Here is a 14,912-nt window from a genome sequence, read left to right as displayed (position 1 = left end):
CGGTTATGTGTAAACGTGCCACTGATGCCAGCATGATGCTGGCTGCAATTCAGATGGAAATTGGATCTTCCTTTCTGCTAGCACTGAAACAACCCCAGATCAAACTAATTCTGTATTACCTTTGTCTCCTAATGTCTCTCAGCAAAAATCTTTGTGTTTCTTTTATGTTTTCTAGGGAGGAGAAGTTACCTCCTGGGGTGCTATTGTCAGGATGTTGCATGTCTTGTAGCTAGGCTAATTGAAAAAATTTATGTGTCCTTAAAGTTATAAAAAAGCTTCAAGCAGAGATCACATCAATTGTCTGTTCCACCTGCTCCTAATAATATTTAACAAGCTTATGTCTTGGACAGTGAATTTTTAATGCCCAAATGATAGTGTACTCTCTGCAAACTCTTTTGCAACCTCACCAATTTCCTTATGACAATTTTGACTCCAGTATTCAAGCTGCATTACTGGTGCAGCCTGAGCCCACCCACTTCTGAACTTGTGGTGGTATAAGTCAAAGGAGACAGTAGCAGTCATTAGGGATAAAAAGGGACAAAGACTGCGTGCCTCAATTTCTCATATTGACTCATCAGTAAGAAATCTAGAAAGCTTTTGGCTTCACACTGGATAAAAGCACATAAATGGCTGAGAACCATTACTCACATCAAAATTTGCATCTGTGTAGTTCATATCTAAGTGTTGTTTTGCTTTTTTTTTTTTTTAATTTATTTACTTGTTTTGGTATGCTGTCCTTTAGGAGTCCACCTTCTGTCCTTGAGCTTTCTTCCTGTGCATTTAATTTCTTATAAGTTTGCAGCCACCTAGCCCTGGATGTGTTAGACACTCTTTATTGCCATCAGTCCAGTCCTCACAGCATATATACTTCCCTGTTTCTGGACGTGTTTGGAGCTGCCCAAATCTCAACAGTGATGATCAGTGAGGAGCTTACTCACCTCTAAACCCCGTTGGGATTCACCAGCTAAGCATGTCCTTACCTGCTTAGCTTTGGGGATTGATCCAGTGGGTGTATTCAGAAGATGCCAACCTGTTCCTTGCACAGCAGGAGGAAGTAATCTCTTGCCTGTTTAGTGGTTAGACCCTCTCTCCTAACTTTCAGGAGGTCCTTGTTCTAATAGCTCCATATGGAGCTTGAACCTACATCTCCCACGTCACAGGAAAGGGCACACTAATCCATAGGTACCCTGATACTCCTCACTGTTTCTCTTCCATTAAACTACCCGATGGTGTATAGCAATGATTGCATAGCTCAGCAGTAAGTGCATTGCCCTGAAAGACCATGTTCTCCCCATGGACACGTTATACAAAACAAAACAGCTTCCAGATGGGAGATCTTGAGACCACTCAAGATTTTAGTTCCCTACTAATGCCCCTCACAGAAAGACACTGGTGGGACTTGAGAAAACATTTCTGTGCCCATTTTTGCTGACTGTGTTGTGGGCATAGCCTGTTCTGAGGACCCTGACCAAGGCCAATGAGTACAATGACTGGAGAAATACTGGCTTGTGGACACGGTATTTCTTGGTGTGACCAGAGTTTGGGTGACTGTACGTGATCAACAACAGAAGGGCAGGTACCTGCAGAGTTAGCTAGACAGCTGTAAGTGCTAAGGTAAGAGCTGTGGTTTAAGCACAGTGCCTAAATGTCTTTGCCTGGAAAGGCAGTGCTGTTGTCTCCAAGCTCCCCTATGGGTTTGTACAACCCATGCTAGAGGAAAGTGGGGTTTGCTCTCTCCATGGATGATCCACACAAAAGAGTAAGAAGCTATTACCAGACCCAGGTGGTGGAGTTGTCTCTTAAGGTCCTGAGTGTCAAGACACTGTAAAATGTCTTCCCATCTTAGCATCCACTGCAGATGTAACTAGTATAGGCCTGAATTCTAATTCTTGATTATTAATGCTGCTAATCCAAATCCATCCATTTTATTTTCTGCAAGCTGGTCTGCTCCAGCATGGCCGTCTGCACCAAAAGCAGAATTGTCTGAACCACTCCTGATTTGGAAAAGAGACTCTAAGACACCTGTACTGGCTCACGTATCCAGAACCCTGTTTTGGGGATGGATGCTCTGTTCCTTGTCTTTTCCTTGGTGGCTGTGGGACATGGGATCTCCCAGCTCCCCTTGGTGCCTTCCCTGCCACCCTGGCAGGGAATAGCCTTAAGCTCAAGAGGGATGTTGGGTTCCTGTCATCATGCTGGGAAAAGTTTGGTCTCCAAGTCTCCACCAGGATCACCAGACAGGAAGAGATAGGGAGGAGCAACAGGAAAGTGAGGGGGGCGGGGTGTAGGGGGGCTCAGCTTTTTCTCATCTTCTGTTCTTCCTCTCCAGCAGCAGCACTCCCACACGTGATGTGAATCTAGGGTGCGGCCAGAGATGCACAATCCTCTTTCCTTGCTCAAGGGATGTCACAGGAAGGTGAAACCTGATGAGATTAGATGAGGTACCTCACTGTGACTGGCTGGCAGCCTCAAAAGACATCTGATGTAACTAAATCCTTGCAGTTCAGTGTAGGCAACAGCCGTGGGAGATAAAGCTCTCACAGAGTGGTTGTATCTTCCTCCCCATGTTCTCCCTCCTCCTGGCATACACTGCTGTTGCAGACTGATTTTGCCAAGAGTTGCTGTCCTGACTAGCTTGGTCTCATCCCTGTAGTTCTCATATTTATTAAATGCATCACCAGGGCTGTGGCTTGGAAAACTGTTACTCCATGAGTAACTTCCAAAATGTTACTCCTTTGTTGTGGATCTGTCTTCTTGGGATGGGATTTTTAGGTGTGCAATATACTACCAAGTCTCAATGAAGTTTTCACAGAATCACAGAATGGTTGGGGTTGGCAGGGGCCCCTGGAGCCCATCCAACCCAACCCCTGCTCAAGCAGGCTCTCCTACAGCAGCTGCGCAGGATCGCAGGTGGTCTCTGGACGTCCCCAGAGAAGGAGACTGCACAGCCTCTCTGGGCAGCTTGTCCCCGTGCTCCGTCATCCTCAAAGTAAAAAGGTTCTTCCTCATATTCAGGTGGAAGCCTCATATTCAGGTGGAAAATGTATTTCCTCACCTCTGGGGCAAGCATTATGTCTCTGTCCTCAGGGAACTCCTTAGTGTCCTTCTGTTTTTACTTTCCAGGTTTCTTAAGAAGCCGAAAAATATACAGCATGTTAGGAGTGACGCATATTTGCTTTCAAGGTTAGGTTTGGGGCAAGGTGGGAGACCGGGGAAGAGATCAAGACTCCTGTGATAAAATATAATCTGAGCTTTTCAGAAACACAAGGATGCTTTTATGAACAGGAACCCCCTTTTTCATCAAATCATTGTAGATTTTAATGTGGAATCTCTATTCTCTTTGCTTCATCATCTGACTGACTTGGAGGTTTAGCAGTCCAAATCAACCTCACATGTCTAACGGCACCACAAAGAAGAGGCGAAGCCCTAACACTTTCCAGTCCATGCCATGGTTCGTGCAGGTCAGTGAGCATCATGGAGCCCACAAGGTGAGAGAGCTGGCAGGGTGGGTGTCCTTCCCCGGGACAACTCGGTGCATGAAGCCCTGCAGGAATTGCAGTGCTGGGCTGCGGCTGCCTCCATGATGACTGACAGAGAGGTCTGACGAATTGTGCCTGACGCATGGAGGCATCCAAGGGAGAGACTGCAGCAGAGGACAGACAGGCAAGTGGGAGCCTGACCTGGCTGCATCCTTTGCCTGCTCCTTAACAGGCGTGAGTCCTCCCACCCGGTGACGCTCTCAAGGGCAGGGTTGGTCCCTTGTACTTCAGTAAAGTTTCTGCTCTGGATGACCTGGGGGAAAATTGATGCTTGAAAGAGAAATACAGAAATTCTAATGTTTAGCAACCAGCAAATTATTCTCCAAATGCTTCAGTGTACAACAAAGATATTTTTGCATATTCCGGAGATAGAGCCATGTAATTCACGAAGCTTAACATGGAATTAGCCTTGAGTGGTGGTGGTTGCTGTCATGGACAGGAGAGGCACTGCTTCAAGATAGCACTGCAGTGGGAAGATAAGAGATGCTGTTTATCAAGCCCGAGTCCTAGAGCTGCAAGTCTTCTCTGTACCTCGGCACAAGGCATCAGGACTGCCAGAACAGGAGCCAAACTCACCGTTATGCTAAGACAGCCCTGCCACCTGGGACCGTGGAGAATTCCCAGATCAGGGACCAGCAAAGGGGGAGGGTTTTTGTACTGTGACAGACTAATTAGGCATCACAGCAAAGCATTTCCATCCGCTTAGGAAGCACTGTCCTGACCTTGCTCCTACGCCTACTCCCTGTCGTTCACAGGGCTGAAAGAGCCTCACTCAGCTTTTTTAAAACTGGAAAGGAGCTCAAGCACCATCCTTTATGCAAGAGCTGAAAGGTTAACACATGTCACTTTTGTCGGCCAGGACTTTGCAATAGGCTAAGGAGGAACCAGCCCTTTTTACTGAGGAAAAAGAAAAACAAGCCTGCCACAGCCTGCCCTTTCAACCCTCACGGTGCTACCCCACTTTCACACCACAGGGCTTAGAATAAATACATTTTCTCTGAGCAGGGTTGTGTCCTCTCAGTTGCAGCAAAGACAAAATGCAATTCTTTGCTGTGCAGCACAAAAACTGTGCAGGTTGCTTTTAAGGTTTTCGTGTGGATTGCCGGGATAAGCAAGCATCAGGCTCCTGAAATTAGAAAGGTCAGCAGGGATGCTTCCTGTTGAAGTTGCACAAACCCTGGTGCTCAGCTAAGAGGGCATGGAGTTAAAATTAGAAGTGGCTGCAGGATTACAGAGATTGCTCCTTCAGCCTGACGTGGTGATGGGGTCTGCTGCTTAGGGGCATGAGAAAATAAGCATCTCCATCCTGAATATGTTCCAGAGAATCACAGAAAATACCACTCCTTCTGTCTCAGACACAAGGTTTGGGATATCAGGAATTCCTCCCTCAATAATCCCTTTCTTTCCCTGGCATATAGAGGGCATGTACACACCCAGCTGTCCTCACCAAAATAATAAGGACCAAAATAAGTAGGGAATCCTCAGCTGAGTTTTTTCCCAGAAAGACTGCTGTATGGACATAGCTCAGAAGATGTCTTGGTGTTTGGCACTTTTCTGGGATACATAAGACTTAATAATTCAAGATTCAGAAGCCCAGAATCTGAGCCCCCTTCTCTGCCGAGAATGTCCTGTGTCTCTTTCTGGGGATGTTTATTCACCAAAAGCAGGACAGCTCCAACAGAAGAAATGGAGAGAGATCCCACAGTCCCAAACAGCCTGTGTTTGCTTCAGACCTTCTTAGATACCCTCCCCCAGTTGTTTATCTTCCATGTACTCAAGGTACCTAACTTGGAGGAGAGTAGATTGCAGGGACTGGCTACTGCCAAGGACGTGATGTGTGGTTGTATGCAAGACCCACTGCAACAGTTTACACCGGTGTTGCATATTCCTTATCCCATGTCCTAACCACAGCCATTCCTCCTGCATGCATGAGGATGTACCTCTCTGGATGAGTAGTGGGACTGATGGACTTACCCTCAAGGTCTGTCTTGTTGCAGAAAAGTAGTGTTGCAATTTTGGAGCAAAACACTGCAAATCCCAAATGCCAAATTTTGTAGCTTGATGTATACATGGATTTGAGTTTTTACATCCCATTCCTAACCTCGTGTTAGGAGGAGCACTTATTCCTGACACCTGCCAAGGAGCCACCAAGTGCAAGTTCTCCACCTTCAAATTAAAGAAAAGAGGGAACTTGCAGGGCATACACACAGCCAGTTTGGAAACTCTTCCTGCCCTCCAGAACAAAGACCACTGGAGGAGCCTGAGGTCCAGAAATAACAACAATCCACCCTTTCCTGTAAGGCAGCTGGGATTTCAAATGGCTGGGGCTAAATACGGTGCTAGGCCAGCAAGGATCCATCAGGAAAGGGGGTTATTTCTCTCTGTTAATGAGAGGAGTGTCTGCTTGTACACATCTGTAAAGACCTCAGCTTTGGAAAGCACGTTTCTTTCATTTTGATGGTTTACACTTCCATTTTCACCACGTTCTTCATCTTTCACTGAATATTTCCTATCTAGAAAACAAACAATCAAACAAAACCAACATATATAAAGAAGCAATTTGTCTGGCTGGTAAAAAAACAAACAAAAAACAAAAAAAAAAAACCAAACCAAAAGCAAAACCCCCAAAACAACCACCCAAAAGATAAACAGAGATGCACAGCCAAACATGCCATACAGCTATGCACAGCCAAGCACGCTGTACAGCTGTGCAAGTCTCTTGTTGCTTCTCCTCCCTCCTCCTCGGCTCTGCTGAAAGACAGCAGCTGTAATCCCCTCCAGGTGTTGACAAGCATTATCTTTCCAGCCGGTAGAAACGTGACAGCTCTGGAGCTGGCTGGTAACACGTGTTCCCGTGCTGTAAGAGGGAGAGGGAAGCTGCAAGATTGAACACGCATGTGAGTCATACCAGCCAAGGGGAAATGTAAACTTTGGAAGCGGTGCAAGTGCGAGAGATGTAACTGCAAGGGATCCTTTTCGGTGGCGTGCTCCATTCACAGATGCACTGAGTGATCCCAGGAGAAGCTGATGGAGGTAAGAAGTACCTACTTCAGCAATGTCTGTCTCCTGGATTGACACTGCAGCTGGTACCCAGCCCCTCTGAATGGGCCTTGTGAGCAGGCTGTATGGGTGCCGAGCCCACGCTGCCCCGGGGCAGACAGGCACACATGTGGGTCACTGCCCAAACAGGGACAGTGGCAAACATAGACATGCATGGGACAGGTCTCATGGGGAGGAGCTCCAGTGACCAGTTTTCACAGTTTGATGATTGCATTTTTGTGTTTTGTTTCACTTCTTTCTTCTGGCTGGTGCTACAAGTGGGGAACTTGCTGGCTGAACATGGATAGGGTGTGATGTCGAGTATGCACAGGAGGCTTTAAAATGAGGAAAGTCAACAGCTGGAGGAGAAATCCTGGGAAATGTTCACCCTTCTACTAACCTGTTAGGTTCCAGCAGTAGCTTTCAACAATAGCAGAGAAGGGTGATCTTGAAGTCAACAAACACTTTTAAAACTTCCATGGAATGACCGGCTTGAGCTGCTGCCTAGCAATCTGCAAGTCACGACTGTAAGCACTGTAAAATGCTTTTGGGTAGCTACACCAGGATCAGGTCTTCCCACATGAGACATCTCCATCTGGGCAACTTGTCTAGACTCCTCGAGCACTCAGCAGAGAGAAACGGGCCTGCCGAGGGTGCAGTTCATCTCCTCCTAACATAGTTGTCTACAGCAGATGAATCATGCTCTTCTCTGCCTCTCTCTCCCCGCTGCTCATAATGGGAGTCTGGATGCAGGCTCAGAGGGAGTCATCTTCACCAGAAATGTTTAAAGTTAAGTCAATGCATACCACTTCCAGCGTATGTCTGATGCCAAGATCAGAGCTATCACTACCCGGCTCAGTGCCTTTCTGAATCCTGCAAGAATTGATGTGTCAGAAAGCAATGTTTCACTTTGCTCCCTATGAAAGCAAAATTCTTCTACACGTGGCTCTGTACCTGCCAGTCACTGCTGACATGGAGAGACGTGGGCTGCAGGGCCACCAAGCAGCCATGCTGGGCCAGCTGTTCTGCTGCAGACACTGACAGGCACTGAATAACAGGCTCCTTTCAGTGGCAAACACTTTTTCCCTGGCATTTAGAAGAGCTCCTTAGCAGGCAACAGTGAATAAAGGTGCTGTAGCCTTCACCTGATATCCCTAGGCTGGGTTTAGAACCAAGCATCCTGGTGGTACCTGGCCAACTTCCGAGCTGCAGGGGCAGTCACAGCTTGCATTCAAACATTTGCTCAAGGTGCCCTAGTTAGGATGCTGCGGGCCATGGGCTTTACCCCTCCAGATGACAGTTCTGTGTCACACTGAATAATTGCTGGGAGACCCTGTCTTCACATTGCCTGGAGCAAAATCCCGACACACATGGCTAGAGTTAGTGGTATCAATCCAATCCAGCGCTAACCTTCCCCTTGGTGCTTTCCCTTAATTATAGATCAATGGATGTAACAATATATTTTACATTATTCACACTGTACACCTTAAAAAGTGTTTTGCCATTGGCTTGTGGAAACCTTGGAAAGGTTTAATATAGAGTCAGAATACTGATGTCATGGGACATCACCACAGAAAGGGAAAATTGCCCTGCAGTAGCACTGTTTCTTTCTGACCCAGAGAGTAAATTCCAGAGGGATCGGTGATGCTGTGTTTGTGCTGTCTTTAACCACAAGCATAAGTCCTGACAAGGAGGATTCAGTAGGACTATCAAGTCATTTGAATGTTGGATGCTTGAAGGCGTTTGCAATCAAATCCAGCTCATACAAGCAATGTTCACTTAAGTGCAAAGCCAGGCACCAAGCTCATGCATGACAATTTCTGCTTGAATCTTCAAATACCACCCTAAAGGTGACCAGAAGCTACAAGGCTGGCCCTTTGAGTAGGTATAGTGTTCATCATGTACTCCAGATATGGGAATTAATATTGAGGTACTAGGAAATGAGTGAGTATTGCTGTGTCAGGGGAGAGTAAGTTTTCATTTGCCTGTTGTGCTCGTTTGGGCTGGGGTAGAGTTGATTTTCTTCATGATGGCTAGTATGGGGCTATGGTTTGGATTTGTACTGCAAACAGTGTTGACCACACAGAGATGGTTTAGTTACTGCTGAGCAGTGCCTACACAGAGCCAAGGCCTTTTCTGCTCCTCACCCCACCCCACCAGTGAGCAGGCTGGGGGTGGGGTATAACAGGAGGGGAAACAGCCAGGACAGTTGACCCCAGCTGACCAGAGGGACATCCCATACCGTATGGCATCATGCTCAGCAATAAAAGCTGGAGGTAGAAGAAGGAAGGAGGGGGAGTTTGGAGTGATGGCATTTATCTTCCCAAGTAGCCATTACACGTGATGGAGCCCTGCTTTCCTGGAGATGGCTGAGGACCTGCCTGCCCATAGCAGGTGAATGGATTCCTTGTTTTCCTTTGCTTGTGCGCACGACCTTTGCTTCACCTATTGAACTGTCTTTACCTCAACCCACGAGTTTTCTCACTTTTACCGTTCCGATTCTCTCCCCCATCCCACCAGGGAGGCTGTGTGGGGATCAGTTGCCAGTTGGGGTTAAACCATGACAGTCTTTTTTTTGGCACCCAAAGTAGGGTTCAAAGGGTTCAAGATAACAGCAGGTTTGGCTGGAATGTGCTAGCTCGAATTTATAGCTGTTACTGCTGTTTAGCTATTAATCGGTGGGCTCCTGTGCTTGCCCTTGGGGCTTGCTTGTCTCACTGCATATTAGAGTCTGGCTCGTTAGTGGCTGTTTTTTGCTTTTGCTGTTTACTGTACCACTGCGCTGCTTACCATTTTACTCTGCTGTGCCTGGGAGCATTTTGATAACAGCAGTGGCGATGTGCCTGGGCTGGCTGATGGCCAGGGCATCATTGCTGCTCTTTCTGTGCTGCTGTACTGGACAGACTGGAGCTCCAGTGTGAACTTGAGACAAGGGGGACTGTGACCTGTGGATGAGTCCATGTGGGAGCAGGACACCCTGAAGTATCTGTGGCTGTGGGTAAGCCTACCCCAGAACAGGTACATCCTGAAGCATCTGTGTCCGTGGTTATGTCTGTTCCACAGCAGGTAGACCTCTGAAGGGAATATGGCCCAAGAACAAGTCCACACTGAAGAAAGCACACCTCAAAGATTCTGTGGCTGTAGATAAGTCCTTGCTGCCACAGGTACACCCTAAAGCATCAGTGGATGTACACAAAGCCATGCTGGAGCACCTCCAAGTGTGCGGCCATGGATAAGCCCATGACAGAGCAGGTACAACTCTGGAGGGACTGAAGCCAGGAGAAAGGCTATATTGGAGCAGCTTTATTTCTGAAGGGACTGTGGCTGTGAGTAAGGCCACGTTAGAGCAGGTCTATCTCTGAAGGCATTGTGGCCCATGGATAAGGCCACGTAGGAACAGGTGCACCTCAGAGCAATTGTGGCTGTGGATAGGACTATGCTGCAGCAAGTATACCCCTGGAAAGACTGTGGCTCATGGCTGAGGCTCCATCTGGAGCAGGTAAAACCCTAAGGGACTGCAGTTTGTGGGTAAGTCCAAGCTGGAGCACGGGCAAAGGAAGGATTTCATTGCAATGTTAAACCCTATGATCTGGTCCAAAGAGACTGGGGTGGAGATTGCAATGGAAATACCTTTGGTTTGTTGTAACCTGGAACTTGGGTTGCGCGCTAGGGGAATTACCATAGCAGAAACCCCTTGTTGCTAGACAGACTAGGAGCAAGGTGAGGAGTGCATTGCAATGTTAAACCCTATAACCTGGCTTAAAGGGACCAGGTGTGGAGATTATAATGGAAATACCTTTAAACTGTTGTAACCCATGATTTGACTTGTGTGTTATAGGAATTACTATAGCAGGAACCACCTGAACCAGTGGAGGACAAGGCTTAAAGAAAGTGCAAGTGCAGCAGCAACTCACCTGAGCTGCCTGTGGTGCCCAGTAAATCCACACAACACACCATCTCTCCTGTCCTGAGTCACCACCATAACAGATGGACTCCAAAGTCATGGACTAGATGAACTCAATGGACAATTGGTGGACATTTGTGGACATTTATGGACATTTACAGCCATTTCACAGGGGTGGTCCATAGATTAAGAGAATGATTAAGAGAACGATACCTTTGTACTGTACTAAAGGATGGAAGGGGTGGTGGTGGTTAATGAGGATGTATTGAATAGTATGGAACATGAGCATGATATAAATGGTATGGAATAAGTAGAGTAAGTGGTGCAGAGTGTGCTGGTTTTGGCTGGGGTAGAGCTAGTTTTCTTCAGAATAGTACGGGGCTATGGTTTGGGTTTGTGCTGCAGTGTGGATCTTACACAGAGATGGTTTAGTTATTGCTGAGCAGTGCCTACACAGGGCCAAGGTCTTTTCTGTTCCTCACCGTGCTCCACCAGTGAGCAGGCTGAGGGAGCATAAGAAGTCAGGAGGGAACACAGCCGGGACAACTGACCCCAAATGACCAAACCAACATCCCATACCATACAACATCACTCTCACCATAGAAAGCTGGGGGAAGAAGGAAGAAAGGGGGCGATGTTTGGAGTGATGGCATCTATCTTCCCAAGTAACCATTACACGTGATGGAGCCCTGCTTTCCTGGAGATGACAGAACATCTGCCTGCTGATGGGAAGTAGTGAATGAATTCCTCGTTTTCCTTTGCTTGCATGCACAGCCTTTGCTTTACCTATTAAACTGCCTTTATCTCAGCCTACGAGTTTTCTCACCTTTACTCTTCCAATTCTCTCCCCCATCCCACCAGGGAGGAGTGAGCAGGTGGCTGGGTGGGGCTGAGCTGCCAGCTGGGGTTAAACCACAACATCTGTACTTCAAAACTGATTGATCTTCACTAATTAGTTTTAACCTTGTACTTCAGTTTCTTGAGGTAGGTTTTGTTTACACAATTTCAGGGATTGATTCGGTTTTTTTGACATCCACGACAAATCCAGTTTAAGATGCCCTAGACCATCCCTGACATTTACAAGGAGCTTGTTACATGACTCTGGACTTACAGGAGATCTGCACCACTTTAAACCAACACTGGAGCATGATATTGGATTCCCTAGGCCATCCCAACTGGCAATAAACATCTATGTTTAAACTTCATAGACTCTTTAGATGTTTGATGCTTGTGATCTTAGATATGGAAGTGTCCACAGAAAATCCATGGAACTGAGACTACCAGATGAGAAAAGATATCAAACTTTGGGACAGTCAGGGTTCGGCTGAGTTGCACCCAGACAGAGGTATAGTTCTACCTGAGATGTCCTAGGAAACCTAAGGCATCCACATGGAACTAGCAGGTAGGGTTGCCTTTCTTCTTGGAAAGGGCCAGAACTTAACTTCTGTGTATTGAGGATGGTGTGGCTCTCTGGGATTCCCTGGAGGATCTCAGAGGGCACTGTAAGCCTTTGTGAGGGCAGCTCAGTGGAGACCTGGCTCTCCACTGACTGCTCCACATAAACCCCTATTTCTTAGGCACCTATAACGAAGTATGCACCTCTGGAGCTGAACCCAGTTCTTAATTTGAGTGAAATGAATCTTACCTCTGGAAATCAATTGGTTGGCTTTGTGTTGAAGAAACTGGATATTTAAATGATAACAGTATCAATGAATTAATTTAAAATATTGATTATTTCCACATGTCTGCATACACTTTCACAAACCTGGCACAATACTACACACGTACTTTTCCACCGTACAATTTAAGGCATTTTGTTTTCACCCTCTCTTTGTTTTTTGCTGTTTTATTCTCCCTGCAAATATTGATAAAATGGACCATTTCCCAAAGAGATATGCACATGTATGCAGCTGAGGTATGGTCAAACTTCTCCTGGTATTAGTTGGGCATTTATTCAGAAATTAATACATTGCCCCAGGGGAAAAGAAAAAAAATACATATAATCTGGTAGAAAAGAGTTGTTAAATTAAGTTAGCAGTTCTATCATGATTTGTAAAGTCCACCCTCTTCAGTAAATGACTGAGCCTCTTCCAGCTGTTTGCTGCAGTGCAAATACCCAATCCTTTTCAATGTTGAAGGTAAAATTTATTTAAATTTTATTGGTTGTCTGCAAGGGCGAGGCACTGAGCAATTGCAAATCCTATTAGCTTCAGAACAGAGCCTCGTATGAAATTGTCTGAGGGATCCCAGATGATTGTAAAGTGTTTAGATACCATCACTGGCATAGTAAAGGATGAACTCTACTCGTTTCTAGTTTGGTCCATATTGCATCCAACCATTTCTCAGATACCTAACAGGTGAACTAACTCATCCTTTCTGTCTACTGCTACATGATCACATACTACAGTGATGAGAACAGTAGAAACCGATGGGTAGTATGGAAGAGATCTACTGGAATGACCTGTCTCAGTGTTGAGGATTTCTGGTGAAGTGAGGAATGGCCTCAACTTCTACTAAAGAAAAACAGAGAAAGTGGGGAAAGACTTTGATATCTCAGGACCTTTTCCTGGGTGCAGAGAAAGTGGGGTAGGGTAGGGTAGGGTGGGGTAGGGTAGGGTGGGGGGGAAATGAATGTACATCTCTGTGGGCTCTGACCAGACTTTGGCAATGAATCCAGATTTTGTCGCATTTCTGTGCATTGGCAATCTTTCCAGGAAAATGGCATGCAACAGGTGAAAGGCATCCTGAAGTCACTCAGAGATGATGCCCAGCAGAGCCACAGACTACTCAAGCAGCAAACAGCATGGTTTAAAGAGTGGGAACAAGAAGGTATCACAAACAAAACAGCCTTCTCTTTCCCCAAACCACTTTCCTATTGAAACAACTACAACTTAATTAATTTACTAGCCCTCTAGAAATGAGGGCAGGTAATTGCAATGTTACTCACAGGATTCAAGAGCAAATTTACCACATTTAACTCAAGAACAAAAGCCAGTTATGATGGCTTAACTCACTGGAGATACTGTAATATGCAATGAAAGTGTACTTTTAAAAAAGAAAGAAAGCATGAAAGAAAAATACTGGTTTTGATAAGCAGTTCTAGAAGTCCAGGTCATCCTGGTCAATATGATCAGAGTCTTCTTTCTTTTTAGAAGCCTGAACTTCATCAGTGTGTTCAACCTCCTTTGCACCTACACCTTCAGCATCTGCTGGGTCCTCATCTCCCAAAGGATCAGTGCATGAAGATGCTTTGTCCTCTTCTTCCTCACTGTCAGGATACATCTGTGAGGGTTTGCTGCTCTCATCAGTTTGAGCCTCTCCATTGGGATGGTTGTTCACAAAGTCAGTGTCATCTTTGCATTCCTCTTCATCTTCAGACCCCTTCTGGGATTTGTGTGAGAAGCTTCTTACAGAAGAATAACAAGAATAGGCTGCTGTTTTGTTCAGAGTCTCTAGTCTTTTGTTGTTTTTTTTGCCTTTGATTTTTGAGGCACTCTCAGAAACCTTGTTGTTGCCTTTGTCTTCATGTTTTTGATGTGCTTTGTCAGGGTCATCACTGGTAGGTTTCTCATCATTCTCATCATATTTATCATCTCCTTCACTGTTGTTTTCCTCCTCAGCTGAACATGCCTCACCTTCTGACTCTGGATTTGTGTCTTCCACTGCCTCAGCTTCATCCTGCTCAGCTTCTTCATTTCCTTCTGCAACATCTTCAGGATTATTGTCAGTTCCAGAGCCAGCATCTCCTCTGCATTTGTCCATCTCTTCCACATCATCAGCTCCAATGTCTTCATTCTCTGGCTCCTCTGCTTCTTCAGCTTCATGGTCAGCTTCATCTTCAGCTTTGGACTTCTCCTCAGCTTCCTGCTCTTCATTTTGAGTGTCTTCTTTATCTTCCTCTTCCCCATTTGCTTTCTTCTCCTCTTTCTTTATATCTTCTTCCTCTTTTGCTTCTTCCTCCTCCTCTTTTGGGTTTTCTTCCTCTTCTTCCACTTCCTGCTCCTCTTGTTTTGTTTCTTCCTCATCTTCTTTTGCTTCTTCATCCTCCTTTGTTACTTCTTCCTCTTCTTGCACCTTCTCCTCCTCTTTTGTTTCTTCCTCATCCTTAATGTCTTCATCTTCTTTTTTTCCTTCATCCTCCTCTTTCACTCCCTCTTCCTCCTCTTTTGTTTCTTCCTCATCCTCATCCACTTCCTCTTCCTCATCTTTTTTTTCTTCCTCATCCTCCTTCACTTCCTCTTCCTCCTCTTTTTTTTCTTCCTCATCCTCCTCCACTTCCTCTTCCTCATCTTTTGTTTCTTCCTCATTCTCCTTCACTTCCTCTTCCTCCTCCTCTTTTGTTTCCACCTCATCCTCCTCCACTTCCTCTTCCTCCTCTTTTGTTTCTTCCCCTTCCCCTTCCCCTTCTCCTTCTCCTTCCTCTTCCTCTT

The 14,912-nt window shown here is 46.0% G+C and overlaps 1 protein-coding gene across 1 annotated transcript in view; it reads right to left on the bottom strand.

Annotated features, from left to right (window-relative positions):
• Positions 1-13,581: 13,581 nt before the first annotated feature.
• Positions 13,582-14,912, bottom strand: part of RP1L1 (RP1 like 1) — a 44,061-nt gene continuing 42,730 nt past the window's right edge. Inside the window, exon 5 of the mRNA XM_040599362.1 lies at positions 13,582-14,346. Within this exon, the coding sequence (XP_040455296.1) occupies positions 13,582-14,346 (765 nt within the window). The remainder of the gene's footprint in view (positions 14,347-14,912) is intronic.

Source organism: Falco naumanni, chromosome 6 (assembly GCF_017639655.2).
Source record: "Falco naumanni isolate bFalNau1 chromosome 6, bFalNau1.pat, whole genome shotgun sequence".
NCBI lineage: Eukaryota > Metazoa > Chordata > Aves > Falconiformes > Falconidae > Falco > Falco naumanni.
The sequence above is the reverse complement of the archived record's forward strand: the minus strand, read 5'-3'. Positions and strand labels throughout refer to the sequence as shown.